Source organism: Struthio camelus, chromosome 8 (genome assembly GCF_040807025.1).
Source record: "Struthio camelus isolate bStrCam1 chromosome 8, bStrCam1.hap1, whole genome shotgun sequence".
Classification (NCBI taxonomy): domain Eukaryota; kingdom Metazoa; phylum Chordata; class Aves; order Struthioniformes; family Struthionidae; genus Struthio; species Struthio camelus.
Window position 1 is genome coordinate 3,175,143 of NC_090949.1, and position 25,680 is coordinate 3,200,822.

Genomic DNA, 25,680 nt, shown 5'->3' on the forward strand with positions numbered 1-25,680 from the left:
CTCCACTTTAAATCTTCATGAAATTCTGGATCAATTATATATTTAATCAGATTTTTCACCTACTGTTTATGAAATACACAAAGTGCCAGAGGCCAGGAGGTGATATAATCAATGCACATAGCCTTCACAGGCTCAGAAGCAGGGGAAAATAAAGACAGCAGAGAGAGAAGAGCAAGTAAGTTTGGGAATCAGTAGCAGGGAACTTCTAGCAAGAAGTGGTTTAAGAACAGCTTCCCATCGTATTAACAGCACATGCATATAATCTACGCTACCATTGAATCACGTTTGGTTTTCTTCTTAATGCTAACTTTATGTTATGAACATATGGTAAGTTAACGTTAGCAATTCAAGTTGAAGTGAACCGCAATAAAGCGCACCCAGAACACGTTGCACAGGACACGACTCAGCAGCCACAAAAGGCCAGCAATTCTTCAACCCTTTGATGTTAAATCCAACACATTTTGCCCATTACCTTGGATCTGAATTAGATTTCCCTTCTAAAGAACATCTGCCTAAAAATATATATATTTATTATATACATATATATGTATATAAAATTCTTATGCATAAAAATTATTAAAACCAAATACAGAGTGTCAGTTTCCGCTTATTCGGACAAGAGTGATAAGTAATAACATGTCAGCAATCTGTTTGTCAGCTCTTTACAGCTGAAAATACCTAAAGGCAACAAAAACAATAAGACACAAAGCAAAACATGAGACAGCCTGTTAGCAACACCCTGCTCTCCATGGATTTGTGCCTTCCATTCCCAAATGCTCAGCTGGGATAGACCAGAGTAGTTCCACCAACGTTAATGGAGCTACGTTAATTCCTCCCAGTTGATTTATGGTAGATGTGAATTTGGCTTTCAGTCTTCCCAGAACAAGAATAACAAATAAAAATAAATTTAAAAATCACAACAGCCCTTCCATTTAACTAGGAATTTCTCATGGGTGCTAAATATAATTTAGTACTGAATGTAAATTTCATACAGAGGTTAAGAGGGAATATTTATCCAAGCCCCAAGGCTTTTAATCGTGTTCAAACTCTCTCTGACTCATTTGGTGCATAGATGTCAGCCTTTTTTTTTTTTTTTTTTTTGCCTAGAGCTGAAATTCACCCTGAACTACCATCAGCCCATTTGGAACACGACAGTGGAATAAGAGTTTATTAGATCTGAAACCCAAGCATGAAACCCACAAGATACAACTGTCCTTCAGTAGCCCACATGCAGATATGGCAGAAAGCTAAGACACGTGTACGCTCATCGTTAGCCCACGATCGTTAGGATGCTGCGGTATCACATGCTGCAATTATCTACAATAAACAAAGCCAAGGCCCCTGTCTCATGCAGCCACTGGCTCATTGCAGTTCATCATAGATAAGAGATAGGGCTGACAGCTCTTGTTTTGTCACCACCATCAAACCATCGGAAATCCGAAATTTCTTACCTTGGAAGCAGAGGTTTCTTTTGTTTTTATTTTTACACGCCGATGCCCTTGTCCATAACGTAAGTTACAGGATGGCACATTCTTTACAGCTATACACTGTTAATGAAGAAAGCAGGCTGAAATGTAAATTATTTGGCCAATAACCATACTTTACCTGTGATCTTGAACAAGTCTACAAGCGGGAGCAAACCTGGGTACTGACGAAGCTCACCACACAGAGGCGCTAACGATGCCTTCTTCACGTTTCCCTTGAACGTAACAACTGCGTTCTCCAGAAAAACCCACTGGTTAATATTTCATTGATGAATGCATCATCTCCTTATACATAATTTGACTGCACAAGTACATACAGACTTACAGTTATTTTTACTGGGATTCCATTGAAAAGTAAAGAACATTTTGCAGTAAGATTGCTGGAAAAAGGCTCATGCTAAATTGGCACACATGCCCTACCATAAAGGAAGACAAGGCCTTTTGCACGGAAATCATTCCTATCCCAAGGATAATTAGCATTTTTGTAGCTTTATAGGTGGATTCTGTGGTGGCCTGCCCTCCAGTCATGAGAAGACACACTGAAGTACACCAGACCATGTATGTCCTCCTCCCCTGCCACGCAACCTGCTCGCTCAAAGGCAGCTCCTGTCCACGGCGTGAAAAAAGTGTATTGGTACACCGAGGTGAAGTGTCATGAATCTTTAAATTCTCGTTTAGTAAGCTTACAAATCATTGCGTTTAACACTTTGTTCTAGCTGCGTTTCCCCATTCAGGGAAGAGCGTTATCACTTCTGCACGATGGGCAAATCTCGACCAGGTCTCATGGGCACTCTGAGGTGCGGCACATCCCACCCGGCTTTCCTGCACCAGGTTACGTTGCTCTGCCAAAACCCATCAGACCCCCTGATTTGGGGGGGAGGGGGTGGTTTAGTGGCACCACAAACACAGGAGGAACCAAAGATGAGCTACGGACACACTTGTGCACCATTTCCTCCTTTAGCTGGGCACCGAAGGGCAGATTTTTTTTTTCCCCTCCCCAACCATTTGTTCACTGACCAAGCAAAAGACCATTCACCTGGGTATTACCTGTAGACTCACAAGACAAAGTTTTGTATTTCACAAGAGCTTTCTTAGGTGTCCCGACCCACAGGGAACCAGGAAATTATTAGCAAAGGACCTTTTCCACTGTGATGCTTTGCCATCAGAAAATGATGATTCAATTACATCCATTAAGTCAACACATTTTTGCTAAATGGATCTTACAACATCACGGGCAATTATAAAAAGGCATTTCACTGAAGCTGAATTTTTCAGTCATTTATGTCATAAATCAAATGTCAAAATATGACATTTATTACATTACCCAATGTAGCCAAAAAGTTGGCTTTCATCATGCTGTAAAACATAAATGTTGAAATTTTACATTATAGTGAAGTGTTTCAACTTTATCAGAAGGAGCCATGTAAAAGTAGCTCTGCTTCAGTTACAGGACTCTGACTTCTCATTCCGATTGGAAGGAAATCCAGATTTAAAATAATAAATTCTCTTTAACCAGCTCTATGTACAAGCATCATGTTAGTATATCTTTGTGCATGGTTTTCATAATTTTGTTATTTAGCAGTCAACATACATTTTTGCAAGAACAGACTTTGCCTCACCAACATGGATGGGAGGAACCAGTGAGTTTAAAGCTTTCCTTCTTTTACACTCCCTGCTTCCAGTTTAGTTTTTATGAAATAAAGCAACATCTACCAGGTATTGTCATGCTCTCTGTTGACCAGATTATAGTGGTTAGTTAACAAAGGGAATGAGCCACCTTTAACTTATGGTTTCTGGCAACCGTCATGTAATTCCCATATACTTGTTAAAATTCAGGCCTAAGAATGAAGCACCAGGCTCCCGGCAAGACTGTCATATTGGATTAATTCACACACACATGCACACACAGACAAGCTGGGCTTAATCTGTCCCACCTCCTGTTACCCCCACATTGTCTTTCCAAGACGAAGCCTCCTGGTTTGAACCAGTCGGGCCAAATCTCCTTTGTGAAATTCCCCTCTATTCTATTCGACTTATCTTTCAGACTAATATACCATAATGCTGACACCACCCCCAGCAACGGTGTGTTCAGAGCGCCCAGCGACATTTGCCCTAAAATCTCCTTTCGATTGCAAATGAAACACAAGTCAATAGATTAAAAAGAATGCTAAAAAAAATTCTAGGAGCATTTTTCCTAGCATTATTTTCTTTCAATCAGTTTGATCAACATTAGGTGACCTGTTTTCTCCTCTGTGCATTTCCTGGCCTCTCTTGCACTGGAATGAACCTTCAAGAAATCATCACTCCAAAAAGTACTCCAAAACCAAAGCATTAAATAAAAATATGCTGATTAAACACTGCATTTCAGGACTATTTGCAATGCAGACACGTTATGTCAAGGGCTGCTCAGAACTTTACTGGTTTGACAGAAAAGGATCTAATGATGACTGCATTACAAATCAGGCAGAAGAAGGCATGACTATTTTTAATATAGAACAGCATTGTAAACTGAAGTCTGTGCCTTTAAATTTTCATTTAAACTGATTCGAAGTTGACTGATATTGTGGGAAACTAATTACTGTTGTTCACGAAAGAGAGCTACGTTAAGGTATACGCCGTGCGAAACACCTGATAAGACAGCCTAGATAGAGGGATGGCTTTCTAGCTCTGTTAGCACATAAATCTGACATCAGACAAATTGGTGTCCTTCTGGGTTTAGCTAGCCAGTCTTCCATATATCGCTCTGAGCCAGTTGGTAGAGGCCTTTTAAAGAGTTTTGAACATCAGAACTTCTTCCTGCTTCACCCTGGGTCCTCATAAGTTGACTCCGCAGCCCTGATGGCTGCAGCGATGACATCCTTGATCCTTCTTCCCTGGCAAGAAATAAGTATTGTTCATACTGAAAACAAGTTGCAAAACAACAAGACTTCCGTGAACCAGAAATCTTATTTTTGCTATGCCTAAATCTGGAGAAGTTTCACTCCTGGTGGACCATCTGATGCTCCGCTGTATCACTGCACAGCTTGTTATTTGCCCTGCTGGCTTATTCCAGTTCACAGCTATATAGGAAGCTTCATGTAACTAAATAAGGAATAAAACACATCTGGCCCTTTCACTAGTATTAAGAATAGCATCTAGACAGACACTGATTATTCATTTGCTTTCATTCAGTATGTCCCAGCAGACGATCGCAGCAAGAACATGAGTCACCGCATTTTGGGTAGGCAAGTAGGAAGCTGAATCTTAAGGTGCTCCTGTGTGAAAAACTAAGCTGTGACATTTTGCTCTTTTTATTAATCCTTTTGCTAACATGACCCACAGTTCCTGTGATCCCCTTTACCGCTGGATCCAACCGCCGTCCATTAATGAATTAAAGAAGCCCACTAATTACGTGCCTCTCTGGCTAGCCCCGGCTTTGTTTCCATACCTGCTTTCAAAAGTGTCATGTAAGAGCGAGAGGAAAAGAGAGCACTGACTTTTCTCTAGGGAGAATAACAATATGTAATACTTGGGACTGGCTTCTGTCTGTCACTGTCACAGCCTGTGGCCAGGCCTCCTGTGATTCATGTGCTCCAGGGAGTCCGTCAGTCTTCGGGGCACTGGCTACTTTCTCTGTCAAACGGCATTGCTCCATGGTGTCCATGACCCTAGGGAGGAAATGGTTCAGGCTCAAAGAGAGCTTAGCATTGTATCCCAAATCCCTATGACATGCAGAGGATGGTTCTGGCTTTAAAACCAGCCATTACTCCAGTTTATTTTTCTCTATGGGTTTTTCCCATTTCCTTATGGTTTGTTTTTCCTATTTCCAGAGCAAAAAGGAGAAAGCAGTGTGGAACGTTTCACCAGAGTGCCTTGCAAAGAGATTTCCAACCTTCTCACTGCGCTTTTTAGCAAGAAAGCACAGAAAAGCAGATGCTGATGGATTAAAATTCCTGTCCCTAGAGATTTGCTCATCCTATTGCTGAAGAAGGAAGGAGAATTAGCAGAGAAAGGATGGATGGAGGCAGAGGAACAGTGCTGAGATGGCTGTCCGGACACCAGCAGCTTCCCAAGGTGAGAAGGGAGAGAAGAGGAAGCAAAGGAAAGGAGCACCAAGCTCCAATACCAAAATAAAGGAAAAGAAACAGCTGAGAAAGCAATTTGGTATCTGGAATGCTGTGAGTGTCTATCTCCTTTTTTTCCTGGCAGGCCTTTGCCTCATACTGCCCTGAAAGAGAGGGTGAAAAGACCCAAGGGCATGCAATAATAAGAAAAGGTCTACAGTCAGGTGGGTTATTGCAATCTGTTCCAAGGAATCTTTTCCATCTCAAGATGGAGAAAAAAAAAGTAGCTTTAAATAAGCTGTCAGAAGAGACCTGAAACTAAAGGTGGAGTGGCAAACCTGCCTTAGTCAGGGCCTTTACCAAAGCACTGGCTAAGCGTTTGAACCTGTCTAAGGTCAAATGCGCACCAGCGCAGAATGAGAGGCAAAACTACTTAATTGGTGGCTTTCCCTGGATTTCCTAGGCAAATGGAAAAATGCTGAACACTACGCAGGAAGCCCAGTCATTAGCTCCATCACAGAGTTAATTGTCAGTTATGAGGCTGATTATTGCAACAACACTGTAAAAATACACTTGTGAGGCTGCCTGTGGTATGCGTCCAACTCCATCATTGATTTTTTTTTAGCCCACTGATTCAGACCTTGGTCCCCCTATATTCATCCCTCCTGGACCGCAGGCTGGAGTCGGCGCAAGCACGGAGAGCAGTGGGGCCTTCTCAGCGGCCAGGTCAGGTCAGGTCACAACTCCGGACGTGGTCTGGATTTCTAAGCAAACAACGTCAAAGTACCCCATCTGCAGCCGAAAGCAAGAGCTGTCGAGCCTACGTCTCTCCTACCTCCGCTGGAGAGACTGACATCCGTATCTGCCAATAAGCAGATATTAGCTCAGCAATTCAGGCTGTATCTATTTCTGCTGACAGCTAGCCCATATTATTTACTGTCATAAACAGTATTTGACCATAACACAAAAATGTCCTGTAGCAAATCCCCCGGATTAAAAAAAACTGCACCAGAAGGAAGCATATGTATTAAATCTACAGCTGCAAAGTATCAGTCTTTCTAATTCCCAAGGATACTGGCAAAACGCTTACCTCAATTTCTTTTAATGTCATTACATTAATTCCTTTTCATATTTTCCAGAACACACCCTAAACAACATGTTGGGCAAAAAATGCCTATAACGTGTACCTAGACGTGGAACATGCCTCTTGCATAAACCGAGTCCTCTGAAGCACTTAATGACCTGCCTTGCAAAAGAACCGAGTTTCCACTTGCCTCGGAAGAGCAAGTGCTGGTCCTATCTATGCTGACCCACAACTCCATCCAGAAAACCTGCTCAGGAATGGAAGAGTCTAAATTAGAAAATAATAACAAATAAAGCATCTAACTTCACCTAAGTAGTTCTGTGATGACAGAAAGTTATTTTGTTTCAGTACCCAAATAAGAAGGGAGATAGTTTTCCTTTGATCAATCTTGACTTGCCTTTCAAAAAAAAAAACAAAATTGGCTGAGAATTAGGTGGGAACCAAAAGACCAAAACTATCACACACTGCTCAGATTTCTGCTTCTAGCTTTGCCACAGGCTCCAAGCAGAAAGCACTGGAGCAGTATTGCTCTGATTAAGGGCTAAATGTTTTCTAACCAGAAAGCTGGGTCCACGCTAACAGTCTGCCGAGGCAACGGGACGCGGAGTTTGAAGAAAGCAAAGGCATAAAAGCCTAGTTCAGTACTTTTAAAATTATAAGTGACTGGCTTCCAGCCATCAGAAAGTCTCCATTCAACTTTCTAAATGGATTCAAGGTTTTTCTGGCAGCTGTTTGAATGGGGCTGAGGATTTCTGGCCTGGCGAGAACCCTGGGCAGGCTGGCAGGACCGATCGTCCTCTGCGGCTGCTGCACATCCTTCCCGTTCCAGCACTCGCCCAAGCACCTCCCCTGTCTCCCCATCACCTCCCCACCTGGTTCAATCTGACTTTTCCTAATAAAAGTTTTCTCTTATTATAACATTCTAATAAAACCTACAGGGATTGGAAGTCTTTTGTCCCCAGTTTCTGCTCAAGTCAAATGTATGTGGAGGGGATTATATGGTCACGTAAGAAAAGCCTGTTCCTATTATACTGAATATTTTTATTTTTGGTGAGTTTAAAAGTTAAACTCACAGTTTGTCAACAGTATTATTCCACTGGCTTTTCTTTGCATGAAAAACAGTCTCGTGTTTTTGTTGTCATGGGGAATTCCTTGCTGTGAACCGTGACGATCTTTCCTTTTTACCTAGCGTGAGAAGGGCCAGTGTATATAACTTAATTGGATGAGTCAGATTCATGCACAAATCTAACCCGCATGTGAAGTGAAAAAACAGTAAGAGTGATGGGTGAATTTACAGCTTCAGGAAATGTCTACATGCTTGGGCTTTGAGTGAGCATCAGGGCAAACATGTGTTATGTAAATTTATTTGGTTGCACAACTCGCTTCTCAGTGTTACTAAGATTGCGTCCATTTGCTTGTACAGAGCACAGCTCCCCACAAAAATAATCCTATTGGTGCTCTAAAAGCAGAGCAAGACTTGTGGGCGATCCAGGCCACGTTAAAGAGAAGACCAGAGCCCATTTACAATTGCTTCTCAAGTTTCAACCCCCAGACAAAGTACGTTGGGTCAAAACAGAAAGCACGTTTGTTGTGGCTCTGAGTCCCTGCCAAAATGAATTTTCTTCTCGCTGATGCAAACACGCTTGAGGTCAACGCACTTGCGTTCTCATGCTTCCCGGGTTAATAGGATTTTATTCTGAGCGTTTACTTCCGCTGTAAAAAATTGTAAGCGGAGATTGCAGATGCCTATTCTAACAGCTGGAGACTCTGCCTTAAGCTCCTACAGAAAAGACAAAATAATCCCCGGATCGGATGTCAGAGGTTTGTTGCCAATCTTCCCTGGGATGGGACAGACGCACGCTCCAAATACGCTTTAAAGTAGCTGTACTTGACCTGGGAGGCTGAGCTCTTTGCAGCCTTATGCTAGCGTTATGACACTTCCATATCCTGCAAGTACTACCTAAAAGAGTGTCTGAATTTTGAAATAATTCATTTTCTAAACCCACCTTCTACCTTCTTTTAAGTATACATACATCTGGTTGGAAAAACTATCACAAGGATAAAAAACATGAACCACGGTTAGTAGTAGGAAGGCGGAAAAAAAAAAAATAATGAAAAGCATACTGAAAGGTATATATTCCTGGTTTCACATCAGTTGTAAGTAGAAGGGTTTTTTTTTGTTATTATTCCCCTTTGGCATAATTTTTAATATACTGTGTGAGTAAGTCTAGCAGTCTTAGTCTTCTGCTGTAACAGCTGAGTCAAAACAGGCTTTGACTTCTAACTTTCTGATCATACCAAGACGGATTTTCTATTTATGGACGTGGGATTAGAGAGGGTTTTTTGAGTCTATAGAGAAATTATGACCTTATCAATGAGCTTCTTGGGAGTCCAAGACATTTCAAATGTCATTTCAGAAAGTCAGGACTTTGAGAAACTGGACTTTTTGCAGAGGAAGCGAGACTTGTGCCCTAATGGGCAGACCCTGTGCTCCCGCGTGACGAACCCCATGTTGGTGGGCACAGCAGTGGCAAGGTCCCAACAACACCGGCTCAAGAGAACTTGGTGCTTTGGCACATTAAAATGTTTGTTAGGCACCTCCACACGCATTACAACGGAAGGTTTTGGTCTCTCTAATATTTCACTCTTAGACCTCGTGCTCACAGCTGACTCTTAGCCTTGTCTGCCATACAGTCGTGAAATGAATTTACTTACAGATTTTCTGCCAGAAAGATGCCCTTGCATTCGCGAGTACCTGCGGATGAGAAACTGTTGTTGCTGTTCAGCAAACGTAGAAGCTGACGCCTGTTTGAGCTGAATTTCATGGAACTGGGTTTTCAGGTTTTGAGGAACTTCTCTCTTTCACCTAAGTTTTAAAAAAAATACAAGATTAAAGACAGCAAGGACCCAGCTCCCAAACCCCTTCTGTATTTCACTCTAGTAGCTCTTAACAGAACAGCCCAAGACGACTCGCACAGTGGTCACACTAAAATAAAATGATAGGAACCAAAATGGGGTATTCTCTCTCCACTGAGCTGCTCAAAACAGTTGCGTTTTTAACATTTAAACTAAAAAGAAAGACTAACCAGCAACATTTCTGATTTCCTACTTGGGAGCAGACCCACCAGCTTCAGCATAGGGGAGATCTGTGTCTCACGCCTTTTCATAATAAAAGTGATAGTATCATTCAAACGATCAAAATAAACCACCTGAAAACAATGAGTGCCAAACTTAGTTAAATTTTTTTATTGTTTGGTAACACTGTGATAATATAAACTGTATAAAGCATGACAAAACACTTCCATAAAACATAGAAGTAGGTACTGCAAAATATAAAATACAAATATTATCATGTTAACCAAAAGGAAAAAAAATATATTGAAAAGAAAATTTTATTATTAATGAATGGTACCAGTTTCTTCCTGCATTCAAATATTTATTGAAAATGTTTAAATTACACAACACTAAGATAAATTACTTTTATTTTCTCTCTTGATTTTAAACATGTACTAATTTAAATAGAGATAAAACCTATTAATCAATATAAGAAAATGTTATTAATCACATCACATTACATGTAGCTTCAAGGAGGGATGTTGCAGTGACTATTAAAAGAAATCCATTATAATTGCTTCCCTTCCCATGGGCTCACAGATTTTAGCAACTGAAGACTCAATAATTCACAATAAAAGGAAGAGCCACTGAGTTAACAGTTAACGCTTTGATATACAAGCTGTTATTGCAAAAATCCCTTGTTACAAAATTATCAAACAAACAAACAAAAAAATCAGACATGCGTCAGAACATCTTTACGCAGCGGGACGGTATTCGCTGTAACCCTTACCTCAGTGTTTGCTGGGGTCCTCGCAGCCCTATCGAAAGAGGAGGCTGAAAGCTGAAGCCTAGAAACAGCAACAAAAGCCTGGAGACCAAAATGTCACCTAACGCTCCTGCGAAGGAACCCTCACGGCTTCTGACCGTGACCCTGCAAATAATCTTTTTTTCCCAGGGCTTTTCTTCTCCAGCCAATGTGCAGCGCTGCACAAGCAATACCCGCAGCAGCCGGGGATGTTTGTACCCTCTCACCTCGGCAAATACCTCTGCGTTAACTCTCAGAGTTATTCAGCCATTGCTGTCTTCTCCCCTTCAAGTGCCACCAGAAAAGCAGCAAACTACGAATTGCCAGGAAAAGAAACAAGCCAGCCAAGCACTCAACTTGGGTTCAATCTGCAACTCTCCGATCTGGCACCCAGTCACTGTTGGTCCTGTGACGCCTTCAGCAACTTTCACTCTTTTCTTCCCTTTTCTCCGTTACTCGCTTGATGATTACATTATTTCCAAACAGACTGGAAAGGTTTTAGAGGCATAACCACCTTTTCCTGTGCCTTTGCACAGTTACCTGCCGTGAACCTTGTTTAGACAGTACCAGAATAATCTATGTCTATGTACGTACGATCTTTCATCGGTGAAAGCAGTAAAAATACATTTTAAATATAGCCCTTAGCACAGAAACTACTTCACATTCTTACCTAGGAATGGTTATCTATCCCTAGTAAGCATTGCCGCTGTCCCTTTGCAGGAATGCAATGTTTGTCATCATGATCAAATGGTGAACGGTTCTTAATTTATTTTAAAGCATTTTGGTCAGAAATATATGAACAAACAATTACTTAAACACACAGGTACTACCAGCTCAAAAACCTCAATCAACGTGATTTTGTGTAAAAAGAGGAAAAAAAACGGTAAGAGGTTGGATTTTTTGCTGAGTGGATACATACATCATTAAAAAGTAGTAAAGTGGACTTCAATTTTTGTGAAAATATTTGACGTTCAAAGATTCGGAAGTAGATCCTTGTTGACATCACTCACCAAAGCTCTGCTAACGCTAACAGCCAGCTCAGAATCCCACTCAGAATATTATCAAAGAGGTATAAACCCCATTTCTTTACCCACTTGTTATCAAAAATGGGAAGGTTTTGTGTGTGTGTGTGTGTGTGTGTGTGTGTGTGTGTGTGTGTGTGTGTGTGTGTGTGTGTGTGTGTGTGTGTTTTTTACAAAGATACTGCTCTATTATTAATGCAAGAAAAGCAAAATCTGAAACACAGCTCGATTTGGTAAGGCCAATATAGCCAAGGGTTCCTAGTGATCAAAATCCCTTCCAGTAAAAGAAATCAACCTTAACAGTACTGGTAAGCAGCTACGTGACTTAACATATTAGGGAGCTGCTATTGCCTAGCAATAGTTATCAGTTATTGATTTTTATTGACTTTTCAACAAAAGTCAAAGCAAGTTTTCTCATTTATACAAAGCGGAGCGGGATCTGGGCCCAAGTCCAGGTATACATCTATATCGTTTCTGTTATTAAAATTTTATTCTTTCGTGTTTCAAATCTCATCACATAGTTGAAGATATGCTCAGTTTACATCAACTAAAAATAAGAAAATTGCCCTACTGGGAAAAACTAGTACTTACAAGGCAAACAAACAAAAAATACAACACCTCCCCTACTGTGAACCAAATGATTCTATAGCCAAAATCACCTAATTCCATAGTTTTTAAAAGAAGGGAATGACCAGCACACTGAAATGTTTTCAATTCTTAGGTTAAAAGTAAGAAGTACAAAATAATATTGAAACTTGGAAATTCATAAGAAACAGTTTTCAGGAGTCTTGCACAGCCCTTTTCAAGAGCAGCAATGCTCTTTATAATGTCTTTTCAACTCCAGTTATAAAGGTAGAGACAGCCTCTTCGAGGAGTGGGAGCTACAGCACATCCTCTACGTATGGTTTTTGTTAAGGTTGTTTTTATTAAAGAATCTCCTTGCTTCGACATTGCTTAGAGACACTGAGCAGCGGGATGGATTCTCCTTCCTGTATTCAATGCTTTCCATCATAGCTTGCTTGATCACCTGGAAAACAGACGAACAGCGTGTCATTCACGGCAAGGTCTACCATTTTTATGATTTCTTAACTGAAAGAAAAGACCCTATCGGATCTTAACACCTGTGGCTGCTAATTTCCCAAGTGCTCCGTCACGGACCAAAGCAATTGCCGAGTGTTATTTTGAATACCACTCTCTTGATTGCATAACACACTGATTTCTGTGCTGGCAGATGGCAGAATATCCCTGGCATCAAAGCAGTCCCACAGGAATATACACCATCTAAACTGAGTCCCAGTGCGATTCTGAAGATCAGTCAAAACCATGAGAAAATACTCAAAGGCTATGTGAATCATTAATATCTTGATAAAGTTTCAGTCTTCAGTTCTGCTGCTTACTTTGTCCCAAAGTCACAAGTTTCACTCACTACACTAAAAGAAAATCTATATCTGATGATGCATTCACAGTCACACCTGTGAATATGGAAAGGCATTCGAGTGTTGCAGGGAAAACGGGATACAGAGCAAGGTCCTGGGCAACAGTATCAATTAAATAATATAAGAAATCATTATTGGCTGCATTAGTTGCTAGAATTTTCCAGAGATCCTTAAAAAAAGTTCCATTATCCTTTGTTTCCAGTTACATACATGAACAACTGAATGTAAAATGCATCCTGGATTTAATGTCTTATGTCCTGCCTAGTCACCTTTGCTTAGCTACACTGCAGGACTTTTGATGTTAAAATGACAAAAAAACAACATAATAACCAAATTAGTTAAGAAAATGAATTGGAACGGATCCTAACAAGCACAGGGTCAAACAAAAAGCGCACAGAAGTTTGACTAGTTCGTCCATTTGGCAGAAGATGACCACAATATTAAGTCAATCTTAGCCCCAGAAATATTGTTTAGACTTTTTTATGCACTAGAAAGCGCCTCTGGCCTTTTCAGCAGCATATTTACCTGGAAGTTTATAACTGTCAGAGGATCATATATGATAGTAGTTCTCATAGCACTGATATTTCAGCGCTTCAAAAGCGGAGATCAACAGAAAAGGCAAAATTGGCTCCCCTAATTCTCACTGCAACCCACCCAACTCTCTCCAGTCTCACTTCAGATAACTCCAGTCACTGTATTATCTATGCAGCTAAAACCTTCCCTTCTCCTTCCCTTCCCTGGCTGGAAGGAAATAAGTGGACCATGCAACAGTCTGTGCAAAGAACTTTCCTAGAGAATACTCCAACCCTCATCAAAATAAAGCAGTTTTTTTCCACTGACTGTAATGGCTTTTGATTCAGCCTCAGTTTTATATGCAGAAAGTACTTAATATGTCAAAACAAATCAATAAGGAAAGTCCTAAAGTAAATCTCTAAACTTTCGATATGGCAGATTCAGGGTTTTATTCACATCAGCTACTTCTCGCCTTTAGCGACCCGGACACTTTAAGCCCCTTCTGCGCTGGCATACATACATCGATGTTATTGAGGGTGTTGAACTCCATTAGATCATGTAGCCTCTTGAAAGCCTCATTGGGATACTGGAAGTTGAAGGTAGAGTATGGTGAATTAGGATCATCAAAAATATCAAAGTCTGCAAAATCCTTCTCTTCCTGTGTTTCTCTTGGGACACCTGCATACAGAACAAATACAAAAGGTCTTCACCATCCTGAAAAAGAAAAATCTAAATTTTAAGCCCGAGGACCAGCTATCTCATTTTTTAATGGATCTTTTGAAATCCATAGCTACTACAAACAGATTCAAGAAATTATGTCAGAGACAAAACATTTCCAGTATCTAATCACTGATATGTTGATACAGAGCTTCAAGGAACAACTAGATTTAGCATCAGAAACTGCTAGCTCACCTGGAGCCTTGTACTTCCGAAAGTTGATGTTTGCCAGAACAAAATGGATTATAGTTGGACAGTCTTTCTCTGAAGAGGTATCCTTTGGTTTAAAAACATAGCATTCCTTCAAGCCCTCTCGATCAAATACATTTGGATCTATTTTGGGGAAAGGAAGCTTGTTCATTTTGGCCCATTTTTCAGCAAGCAAAATTTCCTGGAAAGATTAAAAACAAAAAAAAGTTTAAGATGCTTTAAAACATCCACTGCAAAGCGGGATTTTTACCTGGACAGTCACAGAGCAAAGAAGTTATCAGTAGTCGGAGCAGTTTTATTAAGTCATGCTTCTTTACCGCAAAAGGACCGACCAAGTCAATCTTTGCATACAAGACGGCAAAACACCCATCATTTTTTCTTTAAATGGTAGATTTTCCATCCCAAATCCACAACGGCATGCGTATTCTTTGCAACTAACAGGACTTAGGTAAGCCTTTATGCATCAGAGCCTCCGTTAAAGTCTGCTACATCCCATACCCTTATAATGAAACACACATCTTAAAAACAGATTTCAATTTTCTTTAAGTAATAACTCTTGCGTTGACTTCAGTGACCAAAGGGCATACTGAGAAACACTTTTCATGCCTTTAGATGCCACACAGGGGAGAGGCTTTGAAAAGCCCTGGGATGGCATCAGCACACAAGCTGATATAACTGGTTATGTCCATGCAAACCCCGCATGATCGTGTAGGGCTCCGTAACTGCCACGGAAGGTATTTTTTAAAGCTGAAGCGTCACAGGTAGAAACGAGCACCTAATTCAGCCTGCCCAATCTTCCCCACCTGGGATGATTCACAGGAAGGAAAGAGTTGGTCTGTCACGTAAATCTTGGGGTGAATTTACCGAGCTGACAGCTAGAAAAAAAACTGCCCACAATTTTACTTGCAAACGGAGGATCAGCGCTATGGAAACCAAGGAGAGTTGATAAACACCGATGCACATGTTGTTCTGTTTGGAGTCACATCACCGTGCCGAACGGCAGCTGAAAGCGTGCTAAGCAAAGATGCGAGCCTGGAAACCAGCCTTTTCCTCCCTCCCCACCCTCGTGACAACTCGGTAAACAAAATAATTTGTAAATAATGACTCAAAAGCATGCAATGAGGGTGTGTGAGAGGGAGCCAGGGGAAGGTCAGCATATTTAATCTCGCTTTGGAAGGAAACAGGACCCTTCTCTGGGCAACTGTTTTGGATACACAAGAGATTAAAAGACAGTGGGTGTAAAATGATAAAACAAGAGTGGAGTCATTGACTTCAGCTGGTTGATTTCCCTACGTGCTGGAGTAATAAAACCATTTTACAGCCCTATAATAGACACCACAGCTCTTGAAGGGACATTTACTCTTTTTAAGGCTAGCCGAACCAATGGGATCGTCCAGGCAGCAAACAAAACTGGTCAGTGTCCTTTGGGCGAATGGAGGCCGTGAGCACGTAACCGCTGCCTGCAGGCGACGGCTGTGCATCACCTGGAGGCACATCACTGCTGCTGTAATACCCTATTTGTGATTCAGAAGTAATGAACCGTTCCCTGCGACGGTGGCTTGAAGAAACCACTTAATTAAGGCACCACTTAGTTTTCCCATCATTCTTCCTTCTGAAAACAATTCCACCTTTTTAAAATTACAGTTTATATAATAATAATAAAAAATCCTTCAGATGGGTTTTAAAAAAAAAAAAAAAAAAAAAAAAGAAACCACCACACCACTTTGCTATTTCTAATCAAGTTCTCCACGTTACGGTACATTCCCCAAAGCGGCACAGAAAATTGCAACTGACGGAGATAAAAGAGCTCAACGTGCAGGCAAAGAGAAACAGAGACCTCAATACACAGCCTTTCACATAGACTCCACGCGGAGAATTTTAAAAAGTGAGGAAAAAGAAGATGTTTCGGAGGAAATGACGGTGTTGAGCCAGTAAATTGAGCTGATGGGGAAAATACTCAATCCTGACAAAAACAATCAAGTTCTTAAACGAACAGGAACTTGAAGGAACGAACTGGGATTCGGCCAGTTAAGGAAAATTTAAGGACTTGCGCAGCATTGGCTGATCTTTCTTAGTATATTACTCTTACAGATAGCCTGCAAAATAACCGTAGAGATTACAGAAGTTATTCCTTTGTAGTTTGCTGAAGCTTGTTTTTCTTTGCCTTGGACAGTAGTTACGTGGCGTTCATTTCACTACCACTATTAGTTTCTTACATTGTTTTGGGTTTTTGTCCCCTCATAGCGAGAAGAAGGGAGCAGTCTTCTTTGTTTGGTTGTTCTAAGCGAAACTTGACAGCAAAGCCGCAGAGAAGGCCAGATGGTTTCTCAAACAGCTATGTTAGAAATAGCTGTTTGGTCTACTTAGCAATCCTTCTTCAAGACTCACTTGGCTGTCTGATAAACGTTGCCTTTTTAAGTACCCCAGCATAGTTTTTTTTTTTTAAGTGCTGCTGGGTTTGCGTCAGCTACCATAGCCATCCGACATTAACCTCTTTCTGATCCCTTAGAGCTGTCTGGGTGCGCAGATTGTGCAGGTTGCACGGATCGACGGCTGTGCCTTCCACACCTGGCACAGAAAACCCGTATTTTGCTGTATTTACTTTCTTCTGGCCTGGATGGGCGTAGGAATCCTACCCAAATCAGTACTGGGATTACTGCAGTGAGATATGCTTGAACAGTTAAGTATCACTTCCAAAACATTACATATTTGGCAATTTCACTTCCAAAATGTTATATATTTAGCAATACTGGACACATTTCTACGAGATGACAGAAAGCCACGTATTTACATCACATGGCTGTAAGAGCTAAAGCACCGGACCCTGCTGGTTCACATCCGAGCTGTTACAGTCCTTCCCACCACTAATGCTCACGGGAATTAATTCTGAGAATTCTTTCAATGTCAATTACACAGAAACCACTCCATGTAGTTACAAAACTCTGTAACTGCAACACTAGGCTTTGGGCCTTTCTCACTCTGTCACGATCTAGCGATGACACCGGGGCGGAAAATTAGCACACGCCTCTATCATTTTCCTGAGACAAAACTATAAACTTCCTGTTCCTATATTTGCATGTGGGTGTATATAGTCTGATTTTCATTTATGCTAAGGTCCGCTTCTATCTGTTCCAGACTAAAAGGGGCTGAAAAGCCTTGGAAATACAGTATCGCGTGGAGGAGTGGCCGTGCGACAGTGGGGCTCATGCCTGCGGGCTGTCTTTCGTACCTGCTATGCCGCCTTCCCAGCTGGGCAACTCTCCTGAGCGGAGGTTTAAACAGGACGCCTGATGACTTTCAGAAGGTGCCATTTAATCCATTTCACAGACTTCCTTTACCTACTCGTCGTCATCCCTGTTGTCATTTCTTCCAGACAGCCTATTAATCTCTAAGGCATATGACCAGATTTTCTAATTGCAAGCAAGTTGATTGAAATCTTATTATTGTGCTAGTTTTAAAATTAGTAGGGCCAGGGTTCAGGTCTGGTGCCAGATATGCACTTGATGTTCAATGCCCAATAATACATGTAGTAATTCATCCATAAGATGCGGAAACGCCTCCTTCTTAGAGCTGGGAGAATTGTTAGATTTCTGATCGTAAAAATAAATATTGATTTTTGGTGGACAGTTTCCAAAGGAGACTGATCCAGACTGATTCTCAGACTTTCCCTTGACCTCAATGACAGCTAAATTAAGTCCCCAGTATGTAAACTTATTACAGATATTTAATTGATTTTAAGAATCTTTGTCAGGGAAGAAGAATACCAAGGAATATAAAAAATATCTGAAGTACAGCAGGATATTTTATAAAAAAGCCCAAGCAGGTACTCATGAAACTGCTATAATAAAAGTTTCTTGCAAAGAACATATTCCTGAAACTTGCAATCATTTCTTCACTGAAATATTTATCAATCCTTCCTGCACTGAAATCTTATTTATGTTCAGGGTAGACTTTCAATACGCTGTTTGGTTACTGAAAATCCTAAACCTTCATTTCAGAGAAGAGATCATCTACACACACGTGCTGGGAATTAAACTCCTAAATCACTTTTGAATTGCACGTGAGAAACTTCTGAAAATTTTAAATGGTTTTTCATTATTATACTTTATTATGATATGTGATCATAGTAAGTGATGTGAGTGTATGCCAGTATTGCATCCCCTGGAGATCTTAAAGTAACAAAGAAAAAGATTTTTCTTTTTTTTCTTTTTTTTCTTTTTTTTTTTTTTTACAATAAAAATAGAATTGAATCGGATGGAATTGGAGTAGCAGTCTAACGTGTTCCCTTACTCATACTGTCTTTTAGGGAACAATTAGAGTATTTTTCTATTACATTTCTGTCTTACTGTTTCTTTCTGTTACCGCATTTTATAAAGTAACAGTAAATGACTCAATTGTTTAATATCGTCATAAAATCAAATTCTGCAACTCTGTGTTGAAGGCAAGATTTTCATAAAAAACAAGATAGATATTACTTCAAATAGTGGTTTACCGAGACCCAAATTATATTTGCCTTCTTTCTGTCAGTTGTCTCATGTGAGTCATGTAAACAGGAACTGAGACAGGCTGGAATATTCTGCCCTGATGTGGAAACAAGTTGCTCCAAAGCTGTAGATACAATAGCTCTAAGGTTAGCCTTTAGAAACCATTAAATTTGCAACTGATCTGCCTGGAAGAATAAAACTGAGTCATCTTAAATTTATTAACACGAACAGAAGGAATGGCCTATCTTACTTACTTTGAAAGGAGGACTGGAATCACTTGGCCTTGCTGAAAAATCAAAGGAGATGATGAGATCAACCCCTCTTTGAGGTCTTAAGATAAGTGGGTAGGGCAGGTTAAATGTAAGCCCACTGTCCACTATGTGAATCTTTTTGCTCTTCACATCTAGAGGCTCATATATCCTCTCAAATTCATCAGGATCTGCACAGAACAAATGAAAAAAAAAACAAACACAACACACCGATTAAGAACTGCCATTGTGATGGGCCCGGCCTTTCAAGTGGTTCCCAAGATTTCACAGATGGAAAACGGACAGGACTCCAGCTAGGCATACTGTGAACTCTTGTGTGATCTTAGCTCTCGTCTCAACGAGTGAAGAAAACAAAACAAAACAAAACAGGGCCGAGAGGGACATCAGTAGGTCACGTACACAAACATCCCATCCCAAGGCAGAAGCAGAGGCGGCACGACCAACGGAGGCATATGGTTGGACCCTAGCCTTCCCAGCTTTCTCCTTTCCTCCCCAACCACCCAAGCAGCAAAGGAGGCTGTTTACATTGGGGCAGAGAAGGAGGAAAGAAAAGACTCATTTTGCAGACAGAGGGGAGCCAGGCAGAAGCATACACTGGCACGGGTGAAGAGCGTACTCCATGTTAGCGAATGGGGTTCCTGCGGGTCAGAGGAGCAAGAAAGGGCGAGGGCACCGAGAGAGGCGACACGCAAGCTGTGAGGAGGTTCCCTCCCAAACCCACTGTCCTCCCACCTCCTCTTCCCCCAGATAACTGCAATTTGCCTGTGAAGCCCTGATGGGGCTCTGCTCTTGAGTGATGATTGTCTATGCCTGTGTATTAAAAGTAAGACTAACGAGACAAATCACGTGCTTTTCAACCTATTCCTAATTTCATAACCTCATTGTTTCTTATGACATTGGGAATAAAAACAAACAACAACCCAGATCCATATCCGAAATGGATTAAATTTGAGCTACTTCACTGTGACGGTAATGCGAGTTTAGTATAAAATAGTCTCCCACCTCTATTGCCCAAACTGATAGCCAAAGATGATGACGTTTCCCCTCTGACTCCAGCCCCTGACCCCTGGGGCAGTTCGGCAAAGAACAAGCAATTTCCGTAAGTCTCTTTGCACTTATCCAAATCTTTGCATACTGCTCAACGATCCCTGCAGTGAAAACTTCCCTCCTGACAATCTCTTCTTCCTCTAGCTCTTACAGAGATTCCCAGTGCATGCTTTTGAATTTTGACAAAGAACTAATGCTCATCTCTGCAGAGGGCAGTGCAATCTCAGGAATGCTGAACAGAACAGTGTACGTTATTTCTTGTATTATTTAGTTTCCTAACATCTACCTATTGGCACATCAAAGTCATCTGAAAAAAAACATATTTTAGCATAAGGAAAATCTACCAAAATTAATTCAAACTCAGGTTCCTAAGAACAGCTTTCCTCCTTCATTTCAGGATACGTGAGGACAATTTATTGCAATGAGCAGCAATAAATCTCAAAGCAAATATTCTGACTTTAATTTTTGCTATTATTATTTACTCAAGGACATTGTGCTAACAAACGATGCACCACTTTCCTAATTTTTGCCCTGATTTCTAAGAGAGAAAAACGCTTTCCAACCACTGTCTATTGTTAAAAGAGCCAAGCTCATTGAGATACCTATTTTAGAAATAGATGTATGTAATAACCGTAAGTTAGGGAAAAAAAACAATTGAAATATATATTAAGGTCTATCAACAGGTTCATAACTCAAAAATTACCGTTAAAAACCACACTGGCTACAGACTTTTTAGCACCTTCTCTGTTCATTAACTTCTCTTTCAACCTGGGAAACAAAAATGAATTAAAGCTAGTTTTGTTTTCCCCCCTCTTGTTTAAAGACAATATTTCAAATACCCCACGACTCATAATTCATCTTGAACCCTTGTTCTCAATGGAATTTTTAAAAATTGCAAAAACATTCTTAGGTCTAGTTTTATACTAGCTTCTTTTATAAAATTTCAGCTTGAAGCCAAAACAAAGTTATCAGTGATCCTTTAAACAAGACTTGTACCAGCTAGAGCAATGTTTGTGATTAGCGGTATTATTGCTTAGACAAATACCTTATAAAAATCTTTAAAATGTTGTCCAAAGTACATCAACAGGGCAGGGAGAAACAAGATGGTTCCTACACTTATAGCTTTCAGGATTTGATCACCAATTTTAGCATAATAATTTTAACATATTTTACAGGAGACATTGTCATAATATTATCAATAAATTTATCGTTATTACCAGAAGAATTCAACTTAAGGGTTTTTTCTTGTTGCTATAATTCTTCTTTAAAAGTACATTTCTAATCTTCAAACTGAGATGAAAAGTTCCAACATGTAACTCAACGTGCATGTTACAGGGTCAGAATTAAAAAAGGAAATGAAAATAATCCACCATTTATATTTATTTTAATGACACGACTTTAAAGGCAGACTCAGCGTTTATTCTGACTCGATTTGCACACGATCAGGCACAAGAGGGCAGCTTGTAGGCGAGAGCACAGCTGCCCCCGAGAGGGGTGTAATCTATACTAATAGCCCTAATGCTAAAGAGAAGCAGCACCCACGCTATAGCCTGCGTTGCGGTCAACCCGGAGGGCTGCGTAAGAAATGTGCGCTCTTTTCCTTTCTATTGTATGACACCCGAAGCCAGGGCAATCACTCTAGTAGCCCTGGTAGCTCAGCTCTCTTATTCATCAACAAGTATGAAACCCGAAAGGAGCACTAACATTTTTCCGAGCCTTGGACACTAATTTTCAGCCCAGGTGGGCCGCCTTGAAGAAAGACGCATCCACATGAAGAGAAGCTTTTGGTCCATGAAACAATAAACTGGGAGAAGCACAGATGTTTGTGAGCCCAGCTCTTTATGGAAGCAGCACAGCGTGCCTGTCTGATGTGCGGTAATCGGATATATAAAAGAGTATTAACAGTTTGACCTCTGGAACATGCTCGTTTTCATTTGCAAACACTTCTCCTTGCAGCCAACAGCTTCAATGAAAGTAACAGAGATGAAAATGGCATTTGCTACTGACGTGCATCGTTTGTAATAGATTTTCCACGAATACTGAAATAAGGAAGCAGAAACTATGAGGGTGTTTTTCCCTATTGTTATTCATTTGGCACCTTCTCAAGTGATTTTAGTGTGTTGTAATGTCAAGGCATAGAAACACAACAACTCCAAATGAACAACAAAGTCATTTGGGGGGTGTAAAGGTTTTAGAGCTTATTTGAGATCAGCTAAGAAAATGGTCAATAAAAACAAAACCAATAGCAAATTAAACCCAGGTATTTTGAGCACATATACCAGGGGTATCAACGAGCTAGTAGCAAAGAGCTAAAATTCCCAAACTAGGGGGATATACATAAGAAGGAGCGCAAAATGAAAATGCAGTTCAAATAAAGGAGCTAGGCTGGTGTTTTCACTGAGTTAAAGCTCTTGAAGAGCTCACACTTTTACTGTAAAAACACTTTTCGCATGTATACTCTCTGCTCCACAGCTGTAAGGAACTAAACGCTGCTCCGCCGAACTAAGCGGCAGTAATTCTCCTCATTGCCACCGAGGTGTGTAAGAGCCTCGGCAGACAGCATATCCACAGTAAACTCATAAAACATGGGTCCTTGTCCCCTACTTGGCCTTCTTCCCTGGCCAGCCAACTTTTCCTGACAAACATCAGTTAAAACCACTGCTCCTAGCTGCATTCACAAGCCTGAGAAAGACTGCTTGGCTCTGCTCCCACTTCTGCGCAGATCAGGTAATTCTGGCTGGTATCCAGCTGTGTCCTGCCCCCTCAAATTCATGTAGGACCCGCAGGAGAATCTACAGGTCTTTGAAACCATCCATATTGTGTTTTGAGGAGAAAGAGAGAGGGCATACGCTGGGAATACGGCACGCACGATCGTGTTTTTAAATGAATGCCTCGTCCTACCCGTTTCACTGCCTGCTGTTTCTTCCTAAAGGATTTTACTTTCAGGTGAAGCAGCTGGGATCTCTGCGTTAGGTACTGCAGATCCTAAATTCAGTCCTCAGTAATGATTAACATCGGCTTATGACTAGCACTCAGTGAGTCTAAGAAAGTTTTGACACAATCAGATGTGCAAAGCTTGATATCTTTTCCGATTCATTTAACTGCTCCTTTGGGGTGTCTATTAATAAGAAAGCAAGAAAGCTGTGAAGCGATTCAGACTTCTCTCTGTGCTCAAGGAATAAATATGCAGAGCTTAAATACATCCAGTGCCTTGGTAATTAAATTTCTGTCTACTCCTCTGTGCTCCCAGGCTCTTACACACATTAGCAAAATCCAATAATAGCATTAAAACGTAGATACACTAGCCACGCTATTGAATGACCGCATTTTGTATCAACTACTGGAACTCCAGGTTTTTTACTACTCCTGACCATAACACTGAGACTACTCACAGTCGCTAGATTAGAGTTGTTAGTCCAGGTTTATGAGCGTGGGCTTCAGCTAACACTGAAAAACTGCAGTTATATCAAACTTTTGTCAAATGTTTTTAGCCAGAAAAATCCCAGATGACCGATACTCAAACTTAACTGTCTCAGAGAAGCAGGCTCATTCTGTCAAACCAGCATTTTATTTTAATTCAAATTTAAACCCAGGAAGTTGACAATTGATTCTGAAGATTATCCACATATCTTAATTATGCAAAATTCTCGTCAAATGTCATTTTTTCCAGCCATAAATCCGCTACCCGCTTTCCTGCCTCTTTTACAACCACTGTAAATATTAGGATTACGCAGCTGTAAACACCTCTGAGATGATGAAAATATTTAGAAAGTGGAGTGCAGATGGAAATTACTATACAACCACTCAGAGGGATTTGTTACAGTAACAAATACACATTAAAAAGCGTCTGCTACTTAAGCTTTTAAACGACATCTCGTATTCGCTATTGCATAATGACCAACTAGGACAACCTCTTTTCTCTGCATAAGGGTTGAAGTGATAATTATTATTATGAGGGCTGGCTGGCAGTGCAGTGCCACTACACAGGAACATGCAAGGGACACCACTTTCAGAGGTTTGTAGTTCCTCAGCTTGAAGGTAGCATCCACAAACACTACAGTTTATATCAGAGAAACTGTACGTGGAGGCTTCACCAAGGATGTATCTGCACTGTGACATACCTTTTCCATAGGGAGAGTCAGATCCTTAACTCAGTGCTTCGTTGCCTACCGCGGAAGAAAAAAGAAATGCACCAGTGCCAGAAGAATATTCAGAAATTCATGGGCTCTCACTGAGCAAGAGGTAATCGCAACTATCTATAGGAAATCTTCAAAATACTAATCAAACGTGATTCCTCATTCTCTGTCACAAATACAGCTGCAGCTATTGTCCCAGCCCAGATACTTCACAGAGGGAGGGAAAGACGTTGAACTTCTCTTACAAATCAGCATTTTTCTGGAACTCGGGTTGGCCATCAGTGGTCCTGCATCCTGCTTACGCCAATATGAAGTGTGGATGCATCTGACAGCTCGGTCACGCTGGGAAGAATATAGTGTCAGCAAAGCAAGGATCTACAAGAAGAGAAGTAAGTGTGCTCTCTCCACAGGTTTTTCAGAGAAAGACAAAGATGGCAGATAAGCTACAGCATTTTTCGAACAGGAAAGCACTGTAGCAGGAAAAGCAAAGGTTTTATTTCCACCAGAAGACTTAAGACAAATAAAAGAACAACACAGGCCCTCATTTAGAGCAGGGCTTACCAATACTGACGACTGCCACTATAGAAAGCTTCTCCTGCCTTCCTTCAGGCATATGCACTTCTAAGCATCGTGGTTCGAGTAAATGTAGTCAACCAAGGAATTCCCAGTTTCTGGTTTTATTAATGAATACGCAGCGCACAGACTTTCTTCAGACTAACCTGCAACGGCTGCATCCAGTTCATCTTCTTCCACAGATTCCTGAGTGAGGAGGTCTGCCAGAGGGGAGAGCGGGTAACAACTGTTCAGGTTCAGTCCCAGCATGAAGTTGTGCACTTTCCCAGCACGCCCTTCCCTGGTATTGAAAAGGGCACTGTCACCCACCAAAGCCATCAGCATTCGCTGCACCCAGCTTTCCTGGCTGTTGTTCTGATATGCTTGGTTTGCCTCAGGATTTTCAGTCCCTGCAGAGAAAATGAAAGCAACCCAGTGGTGAGACAGTTAATTTCTGAAGCACAAAACAAAGACTTCTAGGCCAAGGACCTGTTAAAACGAGAGGACCTGGGTCATAACCTTCTTTCAAGAAGCTGTGGATTGAATGAAGGAGCTTTGTTGCAAGAATTCAAGAGGAACAGAGATAACCCTCTTATAGCCCTCTTATATCTTCACAGGCCAGTGAACCTTCTCATTTGCAGTACAATAACGTGGATGTGTCTATATAGGAAAACAGATTCGGACTGTTAGATGACCTGAGCTGGATTTAGCTAGTCTGGATAGCAAAAGCAAATAGACATGGCTTTAGCCTGCTCTAGTAGCCAAAATGTAAACCCTTCTGGGCCCACAGGACATATGGTTGCTAAGATCCATACTATGTATGG

The 25,680-nt window shown here is 40.9% G+C and overlaps 1 protein-coding gene across 5 annotated transcripts in view; it reads right to left on the reverse strand.

Annotated features, from left to right (window-relative positions):
• Positions 1–11,583: 11,583 nt before the first annotated feature.
• Positions 11,584–25,680, reverse strand: part of PLA2G4A (phospholipase A2 group IVA) — an 81,801-nt gene continuing 67,704 nt past the window's right edge. For 4 of the 5 annotated variants that reach the window (XM_068952042.1, XM_068952044.1, XM_068952043.1 and 1 more), the window contains 5 exons: positions 25,024–25,266; positions 19,107–19,291; positions 14,354–14,549; positions 13,962–14,119; positions 11,584–12,519 (listed from right to left, as the gene is read on the reverse strand). In XM_068952042.1, the coding sequence (XP_068808143.1) occupies positions 12,388–12,519; positions 13,962–14,119; positions 14,354–14,549; positions 19,107–19,291; positions 25,024–25,266 (914 nt within the window). In that variant the 3' untranslated portion in view covers positions 11,584–12,387. The remainder of the gene's footprint in view (positions 12,520–13,961; positions 14,120–14,353; positions 14,550–19,106; positions 19,292–25,023; positions 25,267–25,680) is intronic. The other variant, XM_068952046.1, reaches the window with a different exon arrangement.